We start from the raw sequence: 21347 nt of genomic DNA on the forward strand, positions 1-21347 counted from the left end.
GGACCGGCTTTGAAATTGTTGGCCTAGTGATGGCGTGGGGACCGAGGGTGAGGATGGGGGGCAGGGGACAGAGGCTGGGAGGGTTGCGGGCCCCGGAGAGGGGCGCTGAGTGTAAATGCGAGAGACCAAGGCGGATAATGCTTCCACGCAGAAGGCACCCGATCCAGCTGAGAAGGGGCTGGGGGTGGATCCTCGGGGCAGACCCCGGGCCCGGGCGGGGAACGCGGAGCCGGAGCAGCAGGTGCGGGGGGCGGGGCCCGGCGGGGCGGGGCCCAGGGGGCGGGGCCGACGCCGGCCTGCGGGCGGGGCGCGCGGCTCGGCTCCTGCGAGAGCCGCGGGGGCAGCGGGGCTGGAGCTGGATACCGAGCCGGAACCCGGGCGGGAGTCGGGGCCGGGGTCAGGCCGGAACGGGCTCCAACGAAATGGGGTCGGCCGACTCCAAGCTGAACTTCCGAAAGGCGGTGATCCAGCTCACCACCAAGACGCAGGTGCGCCCGGGGCCCCGGCCTTCCCACCCACCTGCCGGGCTGGGGGCTGGGCACGGATTTCGGGGTGGGGGGAACGGCTGCAAGAACTTGGCTAGCCGGGGGCTGGGGGGACCAGCTGGCCAGGAGGGTGACGCCGCAGCCAGGGCCGGAGCGAGACCCCTGGGCCTGTACCCCAGGGCTCCATCCCTTAATCCCCCACCCCCAGCCTTCTCTCCCGGGAACATCCATATTTCCCGCAGCTGCTGCTGCCACCTTAGGCTGACGTGTGCCTACTCCCCAGGCCGGCGTCGCCGCTGTCCGCCCCGCTGTCGGTCCCCTCATCGCTCCTCCAGCCCCGCAATCTCCAGCCTCTCCCCACCCCCACCCACCCAAACACCTCCTTTTCTCCTCCCTGCCCCTGGGTGCCAGCGATCCGGGAGGCACAGACCCGGTTGACTCAGTGCAAACAAAGCCGGCGGTTGCCTTCCCGGATCGGGAAACAGCTGGTGCGCGGTGGTGGCCTCGCTGGGCCGGGTCGATGCCCACGGCCAGAGAAGGCCTAGGTGTTGATGGGAACACGCAGAGTGGAGGGCAGCGCTGCAGCCTGGCCAGGGGAGCTGTTCCCAGGCCCACGGAGTCCAGATTCCCAGCTGGGGACCACTGCTCCAGGGGCTCCCCTTTCCAGGCCCTGCGGTGTAGGTGGCTGTGTTTGCTGTACCCTGTTCTCTGGGGCAGGGCTAAGAACCGTCCAGGCTGCCCCTGGACTAGGTACTGTGGGGCCTGGGGGTACCCATCCAGGCTTGCACAGACCCCTGAGCCCACAAGTGGCACCAAGGCCAACTCCTTGCCCCCAGCACAAGAGCTGGCCCCAGCAAGGCTATCTCCCTGCCCAACCCTCTCTTCTCACTCCTTGAGCCAGGCCACTCTGGCCAAAGAGATGCCCATCTCCGCCTCCCCAGGTCCCCCACTTTCGAGGGAGTCAGGACCTGCTGCCAGCCAGGGATTTCCTTCCACCTGCACCCCCAGGGCTCTCTCATGCTCCCAGCAAGTAGAGTAGGTTCAAGGGAGCCATTTCCCCCATAGCCAGCTGGTTGCAGTTCCAGGGGCCAGAACTCTGGTTCCACACTCTTTGGTTCCCACAGGAGAAAGGTTAGGAGCCCGACACACGCCCAGGGCCTCGGTAGCGTCCAGCCCCAGCTGAGAGGCATTTGATAGAAACCAGGCCTTGCTAATCGCCCCTGCCTCCAAGGCTCCTGGCTGTTTCTGGCATTTGGCTTTCTTGGCCTGGGGCTTCTAGATCTGAGGGTGGCAGGTGGGCCCACCTCTCTGTGGGGGACTACAGGGAGAGGAGGGGAGGGAGGCCTCCGTGTTTACCTGCCTGGGGAGGGAAACACCTTGTCGGAGGAAACCACCTTGTCGCTATGGGCTGTAGGCTCGGCAGCCAGGGTCTCTGCCAGGCCAGTAGGACCGGCTCAGCTGGGTCCCAAAGGATTCCTACAGGCTCGGGCCCCCTCCCCAATTACAATGGGCCTCCATCCATCCCTGGCTGTGGCCCTATGACAGGGTGGACTGAGCTGGAGACAGCTGGGGACAGTGAGCTGACTTGGGACAGGGCTGGAGCCAGAGACCAGCCTGAGTCTCTCACGGGAGAGCCCGGGGGCCCTGCAGGTGGGAGGGGACCTCGGCTGCCTGGAGGGAGAGACCCTCAGAGCCTGAAGCCACAGACCCTGTGCAGTGACCTGGCTCAGACAGCTCGGGAGTCAGAGCCAAATCCCAGATGGTCCCCAGACCTTGCCACTCGGTGTCCCCAAGGAGATTCAGGCCAGTTGTCCCAGGGTGTCCTCTTGTCCCAGGGCCTCTGTGATCACAGGGTTTTGCAGGCAAGCCAACCTAGCACCTTTTCCCTGTGGCCTGGGCCCAAGCTGGTTGGCTTTCCCAGCCTTCCTGCGCTGTATCCTGTTTTTTTCCTGCCTCGGGCTGGGCCCGACCCCGGTCCTGAAGCCAGCAGCTTTGGCTGTGTTTCAAGCCTTTCCCGGTGTGGGTGGAGCCCTCGAGGGGCATATTCCTGGATCTGGGACCCTCTCCTAGATCCTGTCCTTTTGGAGATTCTCTGTCGTAGGCCAGAGGATACCTAGTGGGTCCATGTTCACACATGTGCACACGTATGAGTGTGCGAACGCTGTGGTGACACAGTCCTTCAGTACAGGTCACCCTTGGCAGGCTGGACCACTGCTGGTTCTTCCCTTCTTCCCGCCAGAGAGGTCCAGCAGCTGCAGCTAGTGGGCATCTGGCCTGAGCAGGTCCCAGCAAAGCTATGCTAAGAATATCTGGTTTCCCTCCAGGGTAGCTCAGTTCCTGTGCCTCTGGCAGCACAGGCCTGCTCACCTTCACCAAAAATATTATTTTTAAAGAAACTAGCTTGGATTTTAGAAGCTTCTTTGTGTTGGGTGGGGCTGGAATAACTGAGGCAGGATCTAAGCTATGTTCCCTCCCCACTCAAAAGTTTCAGCGAACCTGGCCAGTACCTATGGCATCAAGCTAGCCTCCCATGCTCTGGTAACGGCCACCAAACTGAAGGATCCGAGCTGGGACCCGGAGAAGAGGTTGGGGATGGGGGAGGTGAAATCATTAGTCCTGAAGTTCAAGGCCAGCTCCCAGAGCTGGGACTTCCCTCTGCTTCAGAGCTGGGCTGCCCTGGGGCCTCTCAAGTTCCCCCCTAAGACTCTCTCCTCATTCTTAATTCAGTCCCCAGATGACACTTGCCTGATGAACTAGGTCAGAGGTCAAGTGCACTTGATGAGTTTCTGCCCCTTTAAGCTTAAAGGGTAGTGGCTACATGGAGGAGGGGAAAATGGCTTCCCAGAGGAGCTCTCCAATGGGAGGTGGGCGGGGTCATGCGTGTTTTCTGGGAGGCTCCTTCCCCACTTCTACCCGGCCATCCACACAGGGGGCGTGCTTCCCTGGACCCCAGGACGGTTGGAGGGCATGAGGACCAGCCAGCCGCAGCCCCAGGGCGCAGCTTTGGTCTTTGTTCCTCTCCCCCAGCTAACTTGCTCTACCAGTTCTGGGACCCAGGCTGTCCTGGTGCCAGGCCAGCCCTGAAGGCCGTGGCCACAGGCTGCCCTGTGCCTCGGAGGGCGGCCTTGTTGGGGAATGGGCTGGGGTAAACTGGACCCTGGGGAGGCTTGTACCCAGCCTTGTGCTCAGCTCTGCCCAGTGAAGGGGCTGAAGGGAATCTCTGGGACTGATTACAGCCTTTAGCTGGACAAATACTGGCTGAGCATCTGCCATATGCCTCAAGTGCACGGTCCCGGAGAAGAGCTGGTGGAGGAATGGAGCCTCCAGGCAAGAGTGGAATCAGGCCCGTGATGAGTGACTGTGGTGGGTGGGGAGCAGGTTTCCAAGGTGGAATCGAGCCCACTGAGACTTCTTGGAAGAAGTGGCTTTAGAGAACAGAATTTTTATTTTAAAGTATTTTTTTATTTGGTTTCACCGCACAGCCAAAATAACCGCACAGGTTAGTTCCCTGACCAGGGATCAAACCTGCCCCCGCCCCCCTGCATTGGAAGTGAGGAGTTTTAACCACTGGACCTCCAAGGAAGTCCCAACAGAATTTTTTTTTTAAAGTAAAATTCACATCGTTTCTTGATAATAAGAGTGATGCATATTGCGTGCCGATTTGTGGTAGAGTAGCCCTTTATCGGCTCTTTCAGAGAAGGCAAAAGTCTAATTTGATTGGAGCATCCTGGGAAGGTCTCTTGCAGGAAGTGCTATTCAAAAGGGTAAGAGGACCTTGGTTGACCCTCAAACAGATGAACAGTCAAAAGAAAAAAATAGCAATATGTGCATGTACAGAAAAAATATAAAGAAACAAACAAAAAAGCCACCCCACAAGATAATTTCTATCACCACTTTGTCATTTTCTTCTAGGCTTTTCAGTTCAGTTCAGTTCAGTCACTCAGTCATGTCCGACTCTTTGCGACCCCATGAATCGCAGCACACCAGGCCTCCCTGTCCATCACCAACTCCTGGAGTTCACTCAGATTCACATCCATCGAGTCAGTGATGCCATCCAGCCATCTCATCCTCGGTCATCCCCTTCTCCTCCTCCCCCAATCCCTCCCAGCATCAAAGTCTTTTCCAATGAGTCAACTCTTTGCATGAGGTGGCCAAAGTACTGGAGTTTCAGCTTTAGCATCAGTCCTTCCAAAGAACACCCAGGGCTGATCTCCTTCAGAATGGACAGGTTGGATCTCCTTGCAGTCTAAGGGACTCTCAAGAGTCTTCTCCAACACCACAGTTCAAAAGCATCAATTCTTCGGCGCTCAGCTTTCTTCACAGTCCAACTCTCACATCCATACCTGACCACTGGAAAAACCATAGCCTTGAGTAGACGGACCTTAGTCGGCAAAGTAATGTCTCTGCTTTTGAATATGTTATCTAGGTTGATCATAGCTTTCCTTCCAAGGAGTAAGCGTCTTTTAATTTCATGGCTGCAGTCACCATCTGCAGTGATTTTGGAGCCCCCCAAAATAAAGTCTGACACTATTTCCACTGTTTCCCCATCTATTTCCCATGAAGTGATGGGACTGGATGCTATGATCTTCGTTTTATTCCTCTAATTTTACAAAAAATCATGATCATCCTATAGTTACTTTATATCTTCTCTTTTTCACATAACATTGTACCATGAGCATTTTCCATTCATTCGTATTCTTTGAAGACATGATTCTGATGGCTGCATAGTATTGCATTGTATGACTATGTCTTGATTATTTTTTTGGCTGAGTGGTATGCAGGATCTTAGTTCCCTGACCAAAGATTGACCCTGTCCCCCCTGTAGTGGAAGTACAGAGTCCTAACCACTAGATTGCCCAGTAATTTCCTGAGAAGGACATGGTAACACACTTCAATATTCTTGCTTAGAGAATTCCGTGGACAGAGGAGCCTGGTGGGCTGCAGTCCATAGGGTTGCAAAGAGTCAGACATGACTGAAGTGACTTAGTAGCAGCAGCAGCAGCAACTTTTTAAGCATTCCCCAACTGTCGGCTGTTTAGGTTGATTCCAACTTTTAACTTTTCACATCAACTCTTCAGTAAAAATTCTCATACCTGCATGTCTCAGATCATTTCCTTAGGAAAGACTTCTAGGGTTCATGATTCAGATTGGGTGTTCATATGGCTGACTATAAGACTTAAAAGGCATAAGTGTACTGAAGGCATGGTGCCTCAGTACGTCTGGTCGGACTTTGGACAGTGCTGGGTGGGGTGGGCATGCGGCGAAGAGGGGATGGTCTGTGCAAGGGCAACCAGAAACTACGGCAGGGCTGTGTTGCTGGGATCGTGAATACAAGTATTCCTGTGTGCGCATCCGTGTGCATGTGTGTGTTTGTTGCGTGTCCGTGTGAGTGTCTGTGTGCCCAGATGTGTGCTTGTAGGTGTTTAGGTGTGATCTTGGCTGACTGTCCAGCTGAGGTCTGGACCCGGCAGGCAGCGGGGAGCCCTAAGTGTCTTTGTTGAGGGAGCAATGCCTTTGGTGCTGTTGCTTTGAAAGCTGGTTGGGGGCAGTGTGGAGGCGGGATTGAGGGGGTAGATTTGGAAGGGGGGCCCTGACAAGAGTGGCCTGAGCTGCAGCGCCGGTGGTGGGTACCGAGAAGAGCGGATGTCCTCAGAGAGCCGTGGGTTACTCCTTTAGATTCGGCGCTAGTTGGGTGTACCGGCTGAGGGTGGAGGCTGGGGTCTAGGGGGCAGCCTGAGTGACTGGCAGTGGGCATATGTCCCCCTGGTTTCTTCCCAGGGGAAGGGGCATAGCCTGGCTCTGGTCCCTGGGCACGTGACTTAGGGGTGTGGCCTGGGGAGGCCCCCAAGTGGGGAGGATCTACCAAAGGGGGATGGTCAGTTACTGGGGGGTCACAAGTCTCTCAGGGACTGGGTTGGGCTCTGCCTACTGAATTCAGTGCCAGCCGATCCCTGATCATCTGTGTCAAGTGTCCCCCGCCTGCCTGTGCCAACCAGGGCTCATGGCCACTGAAGGATGTCTCCACGGGGGAAGACTCCTGGGCACCAGCAGGGGTGGAGGAGGGGGCTTTGCTTTCCGGGGCTCCCTCGGTCACAGAGTTGGGTATACCGTGGACCTGCTGGCAAGAGATCATGCAACTCTGGACACTTGGTCCCCCCACAGCCTGTGGAAGCCACCGATGACGCCTTCTGGGACCAGTTCTGGGCGGACACGGCCACCTCGGTGCAGGATGTCTTTGCGCTGGTGCCAGCAGCGGAGATCCGGGCAGTGCGAGAGGAGTCACCCTCCAACCTGGCCACTCTGTGCTACAAGGTGAGGGGGCCCAGCCCCTCGCTGTCACCCCTGCACGAGCCATTTTCCACAATCCCAGGGAGGCTGGAGCTGGCCCAGCCCTGTGGTCCAACAGGGCCGGCACCGAGGACATCCCCACCCAGTCGAGGTGACCCCAAGGCTTCACCCGCTTCTCCCCCGGGCTGGGCTCTGGGGGGACACTTGCCGCAAGTCAGCTCGTCTAGCTCACCTTGTGTGGTCGGTGGGCTTCCCTGGTGGCTCAGTGATACAGAGTCTGCCAGCCAATGCAGGAGACAATGCAATTTGACCTTCTGAGTCAGGAATATCCACTGGAGAAGGAAATGGCAACCCACTCCGGTATTCTTGCCTGGGAAGTCCCAGGGACAGAGGAGCCTGGCGGGCTACAGTCCACGGGGTCACAAAGAGTCAGACACGACTGAGCGGCTGAGCATGAGAGCAAGTGCGGTTGGTACTGCCAGTGTTGCCATTTTACAGATGAGGAAACTGAGGCTGGTCACTTTGCAAGGTCTCGGCCAGTGAGTGGTGGGCTGGGTCTCACTCCCAGATGCTCCAGCTGCCCCCTGGCCCATGTCCTGTCCCCCCGGGGTTTGGCTGACCCTGTCTGGAGAGGTGGCCCTGCAGGTTGGCCATGCACTCCCTCCCCCTCTGAAGCCCGGGGTGCCCAGCCTGACCCCAGGTGCCAGGGCCTCATCCCCCCGCCCCCCGCCTCTCTGCCCACCCCCGCAGGCAGTCGAGAAGCTGGTGCAGGGAGCCGAGAGCGGCTGCCACTCGGAGAAGGAGAGGCAGATTGTGCTGAACTGCAGCCGCCTGCTCACCCGCGTGCTGCCCTACATCTTCGAGGACCCTGACTGGAGGGGCTTCTTCTGGTCCACAGTGCCTGGGGCCGGGCGAGGAGGGGTCTGTGGGTCTGGCCGGGACTTTGGGGGGCGGGGGGAGGTGGGGCTGCAGGGAAGGGGAAGAAAGCTGTAGGGCCGGCCACCTTCCTCCGAACCTCTTCTGGGGTTTGGGAGGGGCTGGGGGAGGGGGTCAACTCCTCCTGAGTCCTGGGTTTTTCCCCCGTGGGGGTCCCTGCCCCTGCAGCTGGGCAGAGATGCGGGCAGGGCAGCTGGGCCCTCCCCCCACTTACCCCACTCCCTTCCTGGGGTTCTGTCCAGGCAACTGGGGGTGCACGGTGTTGGGTGGGTGGACCCAGTGATTCTCAGCAGGGCTGAGGCTCTTGAGTTTGGGGGCTCACCTGGCCCCTCCCAGTCAGTGGGGAGGCCTCCTGACTGCTCCCAGCCCTGGTCCCCACTGTCCCCCTTCTCCCTTGGGAGGTTTGGGGGTGATTAGGGGTCCACTTCCTGTTCCTTCTCCCCGCCTCCCCCCCCCCCCGCCCTGCTTCCTCTCTCCCTCCACCCTGGGTGCCTGCCTGGGCTGACCCTGTCCTCCACCCCTCTCCAAGTGCTGGGGCCGCCTCTCCTGGGCAGCCACGACTGAGGGGCCTCCGGGGGCCATGTCCCAAGCAGGGAGAGGACGACGATGAGAACGCCCGGCCCCTGGCTGAGTCCCTGCTCCTGGCCATCGCTGACCTGCTCTTCTGCCCAGACTTCACGGTGCAGAGCCACCGGAGGAGCACTGTGGTGAGAGCCCCCAGCCCCCGCCCTGGCCCAGGAGGGCCCTGGTCCCAGGTCCGGGCTGGTTGAAGTTCCCTGGGGCAGGGACTGCCCTAGGAGGGCCAGGCTGCCTGGCACGCATGGTCCCAGGAGGGGGTGGTGGCTGGCACGGCTGGAGGGGAGCCAGCTGGTGTGGGCCCTGCCCTCTGTATCCGGGAGGCAGGGCACAAGCACCCATTGTCTTGGCCTGGGCCGTGGTGGGGGGTGGGGCTGGTGCACTGGAGGCCTGGCCCCTCTCACTTCCAGAGGGCAGTGGACTGACCTTGAGGGTTGTCCACCCCGCACGCCCACACACCATCAGGGGCCCCCAACTCCGCTCTGCTCACTCCCTGTCTCTCTTCCTGTCTCCCACTGGACTGAGCAAGCACCAGACTGAAGGAAAATGAGCTTTCCTAGCACCCGGGGTGCTTTGAGGGTCTGTCTTTGGGAGAGATGAGGGTCTTTGCCCTCCCCCACCACCACCAAGGAGAGTAGGGGGCTGATCTCTCTCCCTAACCCTGTCCCCAGGACTCGGCGGAGGACATTCACTCCCTGGACAGCTGTGAATACATCTGGGAGGCTGGTGTGGGCTTTGCTCACTCTCCCCAGCCCAACTACATCCATGACATGAATCGGTGAGCTTGTTCAGGCTGGACCCCAGGCCTGGCCCCTGCACAGCTCAGAGAGGGAGCCATGTGTGGGGGTCTTCCAAGGAGACCCTTGGCTTCTCTGGTGGCTAAGGGGTAAAGAATCTGCCTGCAATGCAGGGCACCTGGGTTTGATCCCTGAGTCTGGAAGATCCCCTGGAGAAGTGAATGGCAACCCACTCCAGTATTCTTGCCTGGAGAATCCCATGGACAGAGGACCCTGGAGGGTAGAGTCCATGGGATTGCAAAGAGTCAGACAAGATTTAGGGACTAAACAATAAGAGAGGAGACCCTGCTTGCTCGTGACCCAGCTTCAGCCTCACAGGGATAAAACAGAGTCACTTCTTTTCATGGACCTGAATGAGAGCTGGGTGGGGTGGGCATGCGGTCCTTCAGGGGAACTGGGAACCTCAGGGTAGGCTCTCTCCTGTCCTCTCTGCCCAAGGATGGAGCTGCTGAAACTGCTGCTGACTTGCTTCTCCGAGGCCATGTACCTGCCCCCAGCTCCGGACAGCAGCAGCGTCAATCCGTGGGTGCAGTTTTTTTGTTCCACAGAAAACAGGTGAGGGGCCCCTGGCCTGCCTTTCAATTTCCCCACCTCCCGCTGGTAGGCAGCCTGGCACTGAGGCCATTTGCTGGCGAATGTGTCTTATTTGAGGAGGCACGCTGCCCCCTGGTGGTGATGACCTATAACAATAGCCGCACCTTAACACCAGCGCGGTCCCTGTTGGGGGCCCTGGTTGAGGGTGCCTGGGTCCTCCATCTAGAGCCCCGTCCAGTAGAAGGATAATGCAAACCACACATGCAGTTTAGACATTTCGAGTAGCAGCATCTAAAAAGTTAAAAAGAAACAGGTGAAGTTAATTATGTATTTCTTTTAACCCAATATGTCTGAAACGTCAGTATTGAGGTGTAATCACTGAACAAAGTTATTTAAATGTTTTGTGTTCTCTTTTCATCTGGTGTGTAGTTTATATTTACGGCACATCTCACTTTGGACCAGCCACATGTTAAGCTGTCCGTACCTACGTGTAGCTTGTATTAGACGGTTCATTTAATTTTGGCCATGCTGTGTGGCCTTGCAGGATCTTAGCTCCCTGACCAGGGATCGAACCCAGGCCCACGGCAGTGGCCAAGTCCTACCCAGGGAATTTCCTGGGCAGTGCTGTTTAAGTGGTGGGTGGGCGGGGGTGTGCTGAATACTCTGAAGAATGGGGAAGCCTGGCCCACGTGGGGGCACTTAAGGGCTCTGGGAGCATACGAGTTCGTGGAGGTGTCACATGCCAGGACTGCATATTTACAGCGGGTTCGTATGCTTCAGCTGTGCAGCTCCTGTTGTGCCCGGGGCTGTAACTGGTAGCAGGGGGTTAGTGCCGCTAAGTGTCGTGGTTCACCCTCTTCCAGACTCTGACTCCCACATGACACACCCCATCTTCAGGTTTTGCAGCCCTTCCGCCCAAGCTCACTCCCAGCACAACCCTCAGAAGTAGAGAGAGTCCAGGTGACTCCCCCACCAGGCACAGTTGAAAGCTGGCCAGGGTTTTCTTCCTCCCCAGCCTTATCAGGCAAACGGCCACCTTTGCCACTTGATGAACCTCCCTGGGTCTCAGTTCCCTCATCTGTAAGATGAGGAGCTTGACCTCGGACACCTCACAAATCTCTGAATGGAGGCCTTCTGTGGCCTGGGAGCTGGGGAATGGGGCACGTGCTTTGCTTCCTGCCTTCCCTGTGGGCCTCCAACGCTTCTCTGAGGCCCCGAGGGAGGGTACCTGCCCTGCAGAAACCTCAGAGGCATGTTCTTTATACATTTATCCAAGCCTGTAGATTATACAGCGTTGAGGGTGAACTCTGGAGACTTCTCCAGTGGTCCAGAGGTTAGGACTTTACACTTCTACTGCAGGGGAGGTGCATGTTCAAGCCCTGGTGGAAATAAGATTCCACAGCCCAAAAAAAGAAAAAAGAAATGAACCCTGATGTAAACTGTGGACTTTGGTCGACAGGGATGTGTTGATGTCGGGTCATCAGTTGTGACAAATGGGCCACCCTGGTGGGGGATGCGGATGGTGGTGGAGACCGTGTGTGTGTCGGGGTAGGGAATCTATGGGAAATCTCTGCCTTCCCCTCAGTTTTGCTATGAACCTAAAACTGCTCTAGAAAAATAAAGTAGTTTTTAGGGACTTCCCAGGAAGTCCAGTGGTTAAGACTCTGCACTTCCAGTGCAGGGGGTGAAGGTTTATCCCTGACTGGGGAACCAAGATCCCAGCTGTAGTGTGTGGAGCAGTCACAAAAATATATATTAAAAAAAAAATTTGAAAAACACCCATAATAGGCTTCAACCCCTGGAGGTGAAAATCTAAGGGGTGTGAACATGATATTCTACAAAGAGCCGCTCAGGACTGGCCATCCCTGTCTTGGTAATGAACTCCTTCTGGCCCCCAACCATCCCGGCCGGGGTCCCAGATACGGGCAAGGAGGGGGGAGTGGTCTCTCCCAGGAATGATGGGGATGAGCTCCTGGGGCTGCTCCCTGGCCCCCAGACCACAGCCTGGCACTGAGACAGTGGGGGATGAGGGGTCGTCCTGGCCGACCTGCACCCCCCCACCCCCCCGCCGGAGCCGCGAGTGGACGGTGGGCAGAGTCCCTGAGGCCCCGCCCCCTCTCCCACGCAGACACGCCCTGCCCCTGTTCACGTCGCTCCTGAACACCGTGTGTGCCTATGACCCTGTGGGCTACGGGATCCCCTATAACCACCTGCTCTTCTCCGACTACCGGGAACCCCTGGTGGAGGAAGCTGCCCAGGTGCTCATCGTCACCTTGGACCACGACAGCGCCACCAGCGCCAGCCCCACCGTGGACGGCACCACCACGGGCACCGCCATGGACGATGCCGACGTGAGCACGGGAGAGGGTGGGCCGCCGGCCCCGCCAGGCTGTGCACGGGTGGCACCCCCTCCAGCAGCCCGGGCAAGGGATACCCGGCGGGGACCTCGTGGGGGTGTCTGAGGTCAGAGGGGGCACTGCCACCTAGGCCTGGGGTAGGGCGGGGGTGGGGGGTGAGGGCACCTGCTGAGCCCCGGCTCCACCCTCCGCAGCCTCCAGGGCCCGAGAACCTGTTTGTGAACTACCTGTCCCGCATCCATCGAGAGGAGGTGAGTTGAACGATGCTCTTGCTCTGGCAGGTTTTTCTTTCTTTTTTTTTAAAGTAATTAATTTTTTGCTGCGCTGGGCCTCCCTTGCTCTGCTCGGTTTTTCGCTACTTGCGTGAGCAGTGGCTACTGTTTGTTGCGGTGCACCGGCTTCTCACTGCCCTGGCTTTTCTTGCTGTGGAGCGCGGGCTCTAGGCTCGCCGGCTTCAGTAGCTGCCGCACACCGACCCAGTGGCGGTGGTGCACCGGCTTAGCTGCTCCGTGGCTTTTGGGATCTTCCCAGACCAGGGGTCGAACCCATATTCCCTGCTTTGGCAGGTGGATTCCCATCCACTGTGCCACCAGGGAAGTCCTCCTGTGGGTTCTTGATGCCCACTCCCCACAAAGCTTGTGACCTTGCAGGGGGTGAGAGGATGCAGATAAGATTGGGAGTAGGGAGAGTCCTGACCCCTACCTGAAGGAACCACAGTTCTGGTGGACTTGGGGTTGGACTGCAAGGGTCTTGAGCCTCAGAAAAGGGCTGATGGCCTCAACTAGGGGAGGGAAGCCAGGAAGGCCTGCGGGAGGAGGTGGGTTTGGTAGGGGAATCAGTGGATGGAAAGGCCAGTGAGACCTGGGTTCATGTGTCTTGTGACCTTGGGGGAGGTTGTTGTGCCCCTGAGACTCTAAGCTCTGCAGCTGTGACGCAGGGACAGGAACCGCATCCTTGCCTTGTAGTGAGGATTGGCTGAGAGCACTGTCCAGGTAGCAGGTGCTCAGGGATGGACAGCTCTTCTAGAAGAGACTGTTCCTCACGTGTGACAGGGTGCTGGGAAGGGGCGGGAGGATTGCACCTGTCCACAGGAGTCGAGGTGGGCAGGAGTCCAGTGTGTAGATGGGGAGCCTGTCGTCTGGTGGAGGAGTAAGCTCTCTAGACCTGCCCTGGACCCAGCTTCTGAGGGGCTACTCCCAGGACAGCTCTTGATGACACTGGAACCTGGGCCCCTCTGGCTCTGACGGTGGGGTGGGAATCAGGCTCTGGGTAGGGTGGGAGTGGGGGGAGAGGAGGCATTTGTGGGGGGCCTGGCCAGGAAGCCGGGACTGCAGGGAGCCGGACTGGACAGGTCCCTGCCCTTACCCCACCCAGGACTTCCAGTTCATCCTCAAGGGCATAGCCCGGCTGCTCTCCAACCCCCTGCTCCAGACCTACCTGCCCAATTCGACCAAGAAGATCCAGTTCCATCAGGAATTGCTGGTCCTCTTCTGGAAGCTCTGTGACTTCAACAAGGTGGGCCAGCCCCTGTGGTGGTGTGCGGGTATGGGCTGGCCGGCAGCGGTCCACCCCTGGGATGCGGAGGGCATCTAGGGAGACTCCTGGGAGGGGCGGGGCAGGGCTGCCCCTCTCCTGACCCCGCCCACCCGTCTCCCCTCGCCCCCCAGAAATTCCTCTTCTTTGTGCTGAAGAGCAGTGACGTCCTAGACATCCTGGTTCCCATCCTCTACTTCCTCAACGACGCTCGAGCGGATCAGTGTAAGGCTGGGGTGGGCTCGGGATTCCTGTGGGGTGCCCCTCGCCGAGGGGCAGCTGCGGCGAGCCTCTCCTGCCCCCTGGCAGCTCGGGCCCTGTGCCGTGACCTCCCGGGAAGGGCTTCTCCCCCCACCTCCACCCCAAGATGGGTCCCTGCCCTGGACTCCCTTCCTCGCTGCCCCACCCAGCGAGGTGACCCTCCCACGCCCCGCGCCGCAGCTCGGGTGGGCCTGATGCACATCGGTGTCTTCATCCTGCTGCTTCTGAGCGGGGAGCGGAACTTCGGGGTGCGGCTGAACAAGCCCTACTCCGTGCGCGTGCCCATGGACATCCCGGTCTTCACCGGCACCCACGCCGACCTGCTCATCGTGGTAAGTCAGGGGGGACCTGGAAGTCTGGGGGTGACGTGCCCTCGGCCGAGACTGGAGGCGGCAGGGCCTGTGGCTGACCCCCTGCTCCCCGCCTAGGTTTTCCACAAGATCATCACCAGCGGGCACCAGCGGCTGCAGCCCCTCTTCGACTGCCTGCTCACCATCGTGGTCAACGGTAGGGGGCGGACCAGGGCGCGCCTTTCCCACGATCACCACCAGGGGGCGCCCGGCCACAGGCTGACTTGCCACGGGCTCCCTGGTTCAAACCGGCTGGGTCCAATAGAAATATTAACGTAAGGGCAGCTAAGTGCCTACAGGGCTTCCCAGGTGTTGCAGAGGTAAAGAGCCCACCTGACAATGCAGGAAACGCAGGAGATGCGGGTTCGACCCCAGGGCTGGGAAGATCCCCTGCAGAAGGGAATGGCAAGCCACTCCAGTACTCTTGCTGGAGAATCCCAGGGACAGAGGAGCCTAGCAGGCTACAGTCCCCGGGTCGCAAGGAGCTGGACACAACTGAGCATAGAACACAACAGACAAAGTACCTACTGGTCAGTTTTCTTCCTTTCTTCCTTCTCTCTCGCTTTCATTTTCCCCCCTTTTTTCTTTCTTAATTTTTTGACGGCACTGCATAGCCTGTGGCATCCTATTTCCTCAACCAGGGCTCAAAACTGGGCCTTGCATCACTGGCTCCATCCCACAGATCTTACCTGAGAATGCATTTGTGAACAAGACAGCCACCGACCTTGCCCCATTCCGGTGAGGGAGAAAGATACGGGGCAAGATCAGTCTATGACGGATCCGTCTGTGAAGTCAAGCCATGGGCAGCCTTGCGTCTCTGACTTCCCCTTCACAGGCTGTGCAGAAAATCCGTATATAGTTATATGTGGAATATCACCTTGATATTCTACTTAATTAAAGAAAATTTTTTTTTGTTGTTTTGTCTGCACTGCATGGCTTGCAAGATCTCAGTTCCCCAACCAGGGGTGGGACCCAGGCCCCCTGCAGTGGGAGCTTAGAGTCCAAACCATTGGACCACCAGGGAATTCCCAGCTTGATATTCTAGAAAGATGTAAAGATCCTGAGTTTGTATCCCTGCCCATCACTTTATAACTGGGCAATCCTGGGCAAGTTTATGAACCTCTCTGAACCTCAGTTTTCTCATCTGCAAAATGGGAATGGTCTCCTGTATCTGCCTCCCTCTCAGGTTCGAGGAGGAATGGGGAAGATGGAGTACGTGAGTGGCTTTGTAAACGTGGCTGTCCACAGGGGCAGAGCCCAGGTGGAGCCCTGGGGCTCTGCAGGAGGCATGGCCAGTGTGGCCTTGCCCTCTGGGGCTTGGTCCTCCTGATTTTGGGGGGGACTTCCCAGACAGGGGGCAGGGAAGGTATGGGAGCGGGAGCACCGTGTCCCTCCCAGGCCCTGGGTGTGCAGGCCTGGTTGGTGGGGCCCCAGAAGTAAGCCAACCCCTCCCCTGTAGTGTCGCCCTACCTCAAGAGCCTGTCCATGGTGGCCGCCAACAAGCTGTTGCACCTGCTGGAGGCCTTCTCCACCACCTGGTTCCTCTTTTCTGCCGCCCAGAACCACCACCTGGTCTTCTTCCTCCTGGAAGTCTTCAACAACATCATCCAGTACCAGTTTGATGGTGAGGTGCCAGCCCAAGCCCCTGGCCTGGCCTCAGGGACAGGGGGAACCGGGGTGGGCAGTGGGTGAGGACTCCTTCCCATCTGAGGAGGACACAGATCCCCAGTTTGTTTGTCCTGCATGCGTTTATTGAGTGCCTGCTGTATACCAAGCCCTGGGCCCAGTGAGGGGATTCAGTGGGAAACCAAGCAGAGTGCCTCCTGCCCCATGGAGCTCACAGCTGGGGAGGGAGGCATGGAGGGGGACTCTAAACAGATGGTCACCCAGACAAACAGGTCACCTTCAGTCTGACGGGAGGGAAGTTCAGGGTGTCACGGGCCTGTTGGATGTCAGAGATGCTGGGCTGCCTGGTGTCAGTTAGGGCCTTGCCACTTAGCTCTTAGGGGAGGAGGAGGAGGGGGCAACAGAGGATGAGATGGTTGGATGGCACCATGACAATAAACACGAGTTTGAGCAAACTCCAGGAGATGATGAAGGACAGGGAAGCCTGGCCTGCTGCAATCCGTGGGGTCACAAAGAGTCAGACACAACGTAACAACTGAACAACAACAATGGATACACTTTTGATGATATCTAAGAATCAGACTGGTGGAGATCAATACGATACATTCGCATCCTCGAAAAGCTCTGTGTTTAGAGGAGGCAGATGTGTACACAAGTAACTAAAATGCAACCCTTTTTGCTATAATGTGGTGGTTTAGTCGCCAAGTCACATCCGACTCTGTGACCCCATGGACTGGAGCCTGCCAGGCTCCTCTGTCCATGGGATTCACCAGGCAAGAATAGTGGAGTGGGTTACCATTTCCTTCTCCATTTTTTAAATAATGAAATTATATGTATTTGGGGTTAACGTATGCACACTACTAAATATAAGATAGATAAGCAGCAAGGACCTATTGTATAGCTTAGGGTGGTTGTTGTTTAGTTGCTAACTCGTGTCCCTGATTCTGGGAAAGACTGAGGGCAGGAAGAGAGGGGGGCGACAGAGGATGAGATGGTTGGATGGCATCGCCGACTCAATGGACATGAGTTTGAGCAAGCTCTGGGTGAAGGACAGGGAAGCCAGGTGTGCTGCAGTCCATGGGGTCGCAAAGAGTTGGACACAACTGAGCGACTGAACAAGGAACACTTAGCTCTGTGACTGTGTACACACCAGCTCCCTGAGCCTCAGTTTCTTCATCTGTAAGATGATCGTAATAATAGTACTGAGAGTCCCTATCTCAGAGGGTGTTGGGAAGACTAAGTGAAATATTCCAAGAAAGCACTGAGCACTTGCCTGTGACTTAAATATTAGCAGTTGTTATCATTTCCAGAATAAGTAATATTTGCACTAATTGATCGGGGATGAAGGGCTTCCCAGGTGGCTCAGATGATAAAAAAATCCATCTGCCAGTGCAGGAGACCTGGGTTTGCTTGCTGGGTCAGGAAGATCCCCTGCAGAAGGGAATGGCAACCCACTCCAGTATTCTTGCCTGGAGAATCCCAGGGACAGAGGAGCCTAGTGGGGTCCATGGGGTCACAAGAGAGTCGAACACGACTGAGTGACTGATGCTAACTTATCAGGGATGAATGGGGTGGGAACAGTAGAAAAACACGGAGGGGCACAGTCTACACACAGACGCTGGGGCAAGACGTGGAAGCGGGGTGGGGCAGCGGGGATAGGGCGGGGGCGGGGCGACGGGGGGAGGATGGGGGGGCTGGGGCAGCGCGCGGGGCGGGATGGCAGGGTGCTGAAGGCCCAGAAAGCACTCCTGTCTCCCTCAGAGCCAAGGGAGTTCAGCGTGGGCACACGCCGTATGGTCCTTCCTCTCAGTGACCTGGCTTGGGGGACTGTCAAAATATTGAACAGCTGGCTTAGTGGGACCCTGACATGCTGGGCCCACCCGGCTTTGCCAGGTGTTGCCCCTTCGTGCTGGGTGGTGAGAGGGTCCCCCGGATACCAAGGAGGGGCAGGGGTGAGCTCAGCCCAGAAGCTCTTTTGCTGACAGGTGGCATCCTGGAGTCGCCTCAGCCCGCCCCCCGCCCCAACCCTGCCCACACTCCCTGTCTTCTGTGCCCTTTGCTGTCGCCTCCCCTGGGGGTAGACACCCCTCTCGTCCTCCAAGCTCTCTGCAGCCCAGGAAGCCGCTCTGGTGGAGGGGATGGCAAGGGGGCCTCGCTGAGACACCCCCCACTCCCCTCCCACAGGCAACTCCAACCTGGTCTATGCCATCATCCGGAAGCGCAGTGTCTTCCACCAGCTGGCCAACCTGCCCACCGACCCGCCGGCCATCCACAAGGCGCTGCAGCGCCGCCGCCGGCCGCCCGAACCCTTGTCCCGCGCGGGCTCGCAGGAAGGCGCCTCCATGGAGGGGTCCCGCCCCGCCGCGCCCGCTGAGCCAGGCACCCTCAAGACCAGCCTGGTGGCCACTCCAGGTCCGGTGCTGACGGCTGGCGGGGGGCTGTGGAAAGTGACAGCAAGGGTCGGGGTGGAGGTATCGGGGGAGCCCGGGAGGGCTAGCTGGTTGGGGGGACTGGGCCTCCATGCTGGACAGGGTGGGGAGTCAGACACAGCATCTCTAAAGTGGAGGGAAGCTGGGGACTTGTGGGGCGGGGCTGTGCAGAGGTGTTCGAGGAGGGGCACTGGGGGAGGAGTCCTCACTGCCCCCTCCCCAACCGCCAGGCATTGACAAGCTGACGGAGAAATCCCAGGTGTCGGAGGATGGCACCCTGCGATCTCTGGAGTCTGAGCCCCAGCAGAGCTCGGCAGAGGACAGCCCAGCCACGGAGGTGGGCCCCCTCTGGTGCTCAGAGCATCCGGGTTGGCACTGCTGACTCTTCCGCGGGGGTGGGGGCTGTCTTTCACAGACCCCTCCCTCGTTTATTGGTCATGGGCTCAAGCTCTTGGCCTTCAGCCTCCTCATCCATCAGCCTTATCAAGGCTGGGCTGGCCTTTACCCCATCTGCCCAGTCAGCCCCTGGCCCTAAACCTGTCACCTGGCTGGGCTGGGTCGGGCAGGGCCCGGGGCCCAGGGCAAAGGGTGCTGGGCTGGGCCATCCCCTCCTTTGGGAGAGGACCTCCCTCCCCCCAGCATGGGCCAGGGCAGAGACCTCCTTGCCCTCCGGGTCCCAGGCTGTGGGAGGGACTGTTCAAGGACCTGATGGCCTGCCCTCCACCCCCCATCCATACCCTCTCCCGCCATCCCTCACTTTCGTTCCTTCTCGGGGACCAGGAGCCCAGCCAGGCTTGGCGGGAGCAGCGGCGACTGTCCAGTGCATCGGCCAGTGGGCAGTGGAGCCCGACATCGGAGTGGGTGAGGGTGGGGCAGATGGCATAAGGTGTGTGTTGGGGGGGCAGTCGGGGGCTCCTGACTCAGGAAAGGCTTGGATGGGAATGGGTCCAATTCCAGGGACTGGCCTGGGGTCAGGTTTGGGGTCAGTCCTGTCTCGTGACCTTGGCCTCTCTGGCTTGGTTGTTTCCTCTGTCTACACTGTCCGGAGCTGGTTCCCCAGCAGGTTAAGGTGCGGCTGTCCACAGCCCTTTCTCAATAAATCACCCTTTCCAGTTTCCTTCCTTGCATCACTTGCTCACTCCCTAGCTTGTTTCCTGACCTCACCACTAATTGTGTTTGCACGGGGATACTAAATGTCCCAGCCTCATCACTCTATCGTGAGGATCAAAGGCACGGTACACGGTACACGCTCCATGAGAGGCCACAGCCCCTGCACGAATAGCAGTCACTATTCATGGGCCCTGCCGGGTTGCCAGGCCCTTGCTGTGATGAGCCAGGATGCTTTCTGTCTTGGGGGGCTCCTGGTTCCAGGCCAGGGGTCAGGTCTGTGCCAGAGCCTCTGGGGGACTGCTTTGCGAGCTGGGAACCCTGGTCCCTCCCCCAGGTCCTCTCCTGGAAGTCGAAGCTGCCGCTGCAAACCATCATGAGGCTGCTGCAGGTGCTGGTTCCCCAGGTGGAGAAGATCTGCATTGACAAGTAAGGCTGGGGGCATGGCCGGGCAGGTGGGCTCTGGGGGCCAGCCCAGGCCGGGGCTGGGGCTGGGAGCATGGGTGAGCCCCCTGCTCCCCTCGACCTTCAGAGTGGGCACACTGGAGACCCCCATCTCGCTGGCAGGGGCCTGACGGATGAGTCGGAGATCCTGCGGTTCCTGCAGCACGGGACCCTGGTGGGGCTGCTGCCTGTGCCCCACCCCATCCTCATCCGCAAGTACCAGGCCAACTCGGGCACGGCCATGTGGTTCCGCACCTACATGTGGGGCGTCATCTACCTGAGGTGGGCCCCTTGGGGCTTTTGGGGGTTTGCTGTCCCCCCTGAGGGTCGGCCTTAGCTAGTGGGGTTGATGTCAAGACCGTCCACCAGGGTGGTCTTGTCTGATGGGGGCAGGCATCCATTGCCTGGGGCGGTGGGGACACCAGGGTGGGAGGAGGACAGCCCCAGTCTTTTTCTCGAGGCCGCCTGGCCCCTGGGTGACTGTCGACCCGCTTTGCAGGAATGTGGACCCACCTGTCTGGTACGACACAGACGTGAAGCTGTTTGAGATCCAGCGGGTGTGAAGATGGAAGCCTGCAAGGGGCAGGGGCCAGGGAAGGGCAGGGACCCGGGGTCCCTAGTGCTGACCCCCGATCCCCCGTTCTGAGCTTTAAATGACTCCAATCAGGGCTGGGAGCTTGAGTGGCCGAGTCCTGGGCGGCAGGTCCCAGAGGCCCCTTGTGGCTGGGTTGGTGGGGACCCACCCTGCCCCCCGCCTGCAGGCTGGACTCGCTGGAACCTTCTCTTTCCGGGGCTGCAGCCCCCGCCCCACGCCCAGAGCTCCCACCTCTTTCTGGCTGCCCTTCAGGACCCGTTTCTAAGCTGACCCTCAGTGCCCTCCTGGCTCCTGGGCTGCCCGGTCCTGGAGGGCACCAGGCTGCTGTGCCCTAATGTTGCCCACAGGAAGTCTTGGGCCGTCGTTCCTGGAGGCGCCTGCAAGGGTGGGGGGAGCCTTTCCAGGCCTCCTACGCCGAAACCTCCTGGTCCAGCTCCTGCCCACTGCCAGGAGCCCGGGAAGAAGGGAGGCCAGGATGCTCACGGAGGGGACTGGGTACGGACGGATGCCAGGAGCCAGACTGGAGGACCTCACGTGTGTTAGGGTCTGGAGTGGGGGGTTGAGGGTCTCCTGTTGTATTTTTCTGGGTCAAGGGATGTAGCCTGCCTGGCTCTTACACAGAAACGGGGGTGAGGGGATGGGGGTGGGGAAGCCGCTGTTCAGCCCACCCTCCCCTTTCCCACTGCCTGGATGTTTAGAGGGGAGGGGTACTGGGAGGCCACCCGTCCCTCCTCCTGGTTCTGGCCTCTTGGTCTCCCTCACCCCGTCTGTGTCAGTACAATCTTTGCTCTGTACAATCGGCCTCTTTACATAATAAAACCCCCCTCTCCAGGCCCTGAGTCCTTGTGCTTGGAGGGGAGACGGGGTTCAGTCCATGGCTCTTGTTTTCAGGGATGCTGGGGCTCTGCCTGCCAGAGTCAGGCCCAGAGGGCCCTCGGCACATGACCAACATCCATCATTTTCTTGGGTGAAGAAGTGGAGGGTTGGGCTTCCCTTGCTGTGGTGCCCTCAGAGAAAAAGCTCACACAG

The 21347-nt window shown here is 58.9% G+C and overlaps 1 protein-coding gene across 2 annotated transcripts; it reads left to right on the forward strand.

The window, feature by feature from the left end:
* Positions 1–274: 274 nt before the first annotated feature.
* On the forward strand, positions 275–21152 carry HID1 (HID1 domain containing). Of its 2 annotated transcripts, none has more exons than XM_027974050.2 (19): positions 275–488; positions 6648–6797; positions 7524–7694; positions 8300–8416; positions 8957–9063; positions 9521–9637; positions 11745–11967; positions 12168–12224; positions 13348–13488; positions 13641–13731; positions 13948–14099; positions 14196–14274; positions 15577–15741; positions 17928–18155; positions 18403–18509; positions 18953–19033; positions 19617–19708; positions 19847–20005; positions 20223–21152. In XM_027974050.2, the coding sequence occupies exons 1-19, from the start codon at positions 423–425 to the stop codon at positions 20284–20286; spliced, it is 2367 nt and encodes a 788-aa protein (XP_027829851.1). In that variant the 5' UTR covers positions 275–422; the 3' UTR covers positions 20287–21152. The 2 variants fall into 2 exon arrangements, with proteins under 2 accessions (XP_027829851.1, XP_027829852.1); XM_027974051.2 differs by having other exon boundaries at positions 8303–8416.
* Positions 21153–21347: the final 195 nt, after the last annotated feature.

This window comes from Ovis aries, chromosome 11, assembly GCF_016772045.2.
Source record: "Ovis aries strain OAR_USU_Benz2616 breed Rambouillet chromosome 11, ARS-UI_Ramb_v3.0, whole genome shotgun sequence".
Classification (NCBI taxonomy): Eukaryota; Metazoa; Chordata; class Mammalia; order Artiodactyla; family Bovidae; genus Ovis; species Ovis aries.

Bases quoted from the DNA above. Each gene is read 5' to 3' on its own strand.
- HID1 (XM_027974050.2), top strand. From the start codon at position 423: ATGGGGTCGGCCGACTCCAAGCTGAACTTCCGAAAGGCGGTGATCCAG. The intron at 9,638-11,744 runs GTGAGGGGCCCC...TCTCCCACGCAG, and splicing joins TTTTGTTCCACAGAAAACAG to ACACGCCCTGCCCCTGTTCA. The intron at 15,742-17,927 runs GTGAGGTGCCAG...CCCCTCCCACAG, and splicing joins CATCCAGTACCAGTTTGATG to GCAACTCCAACCTGGTCTAT.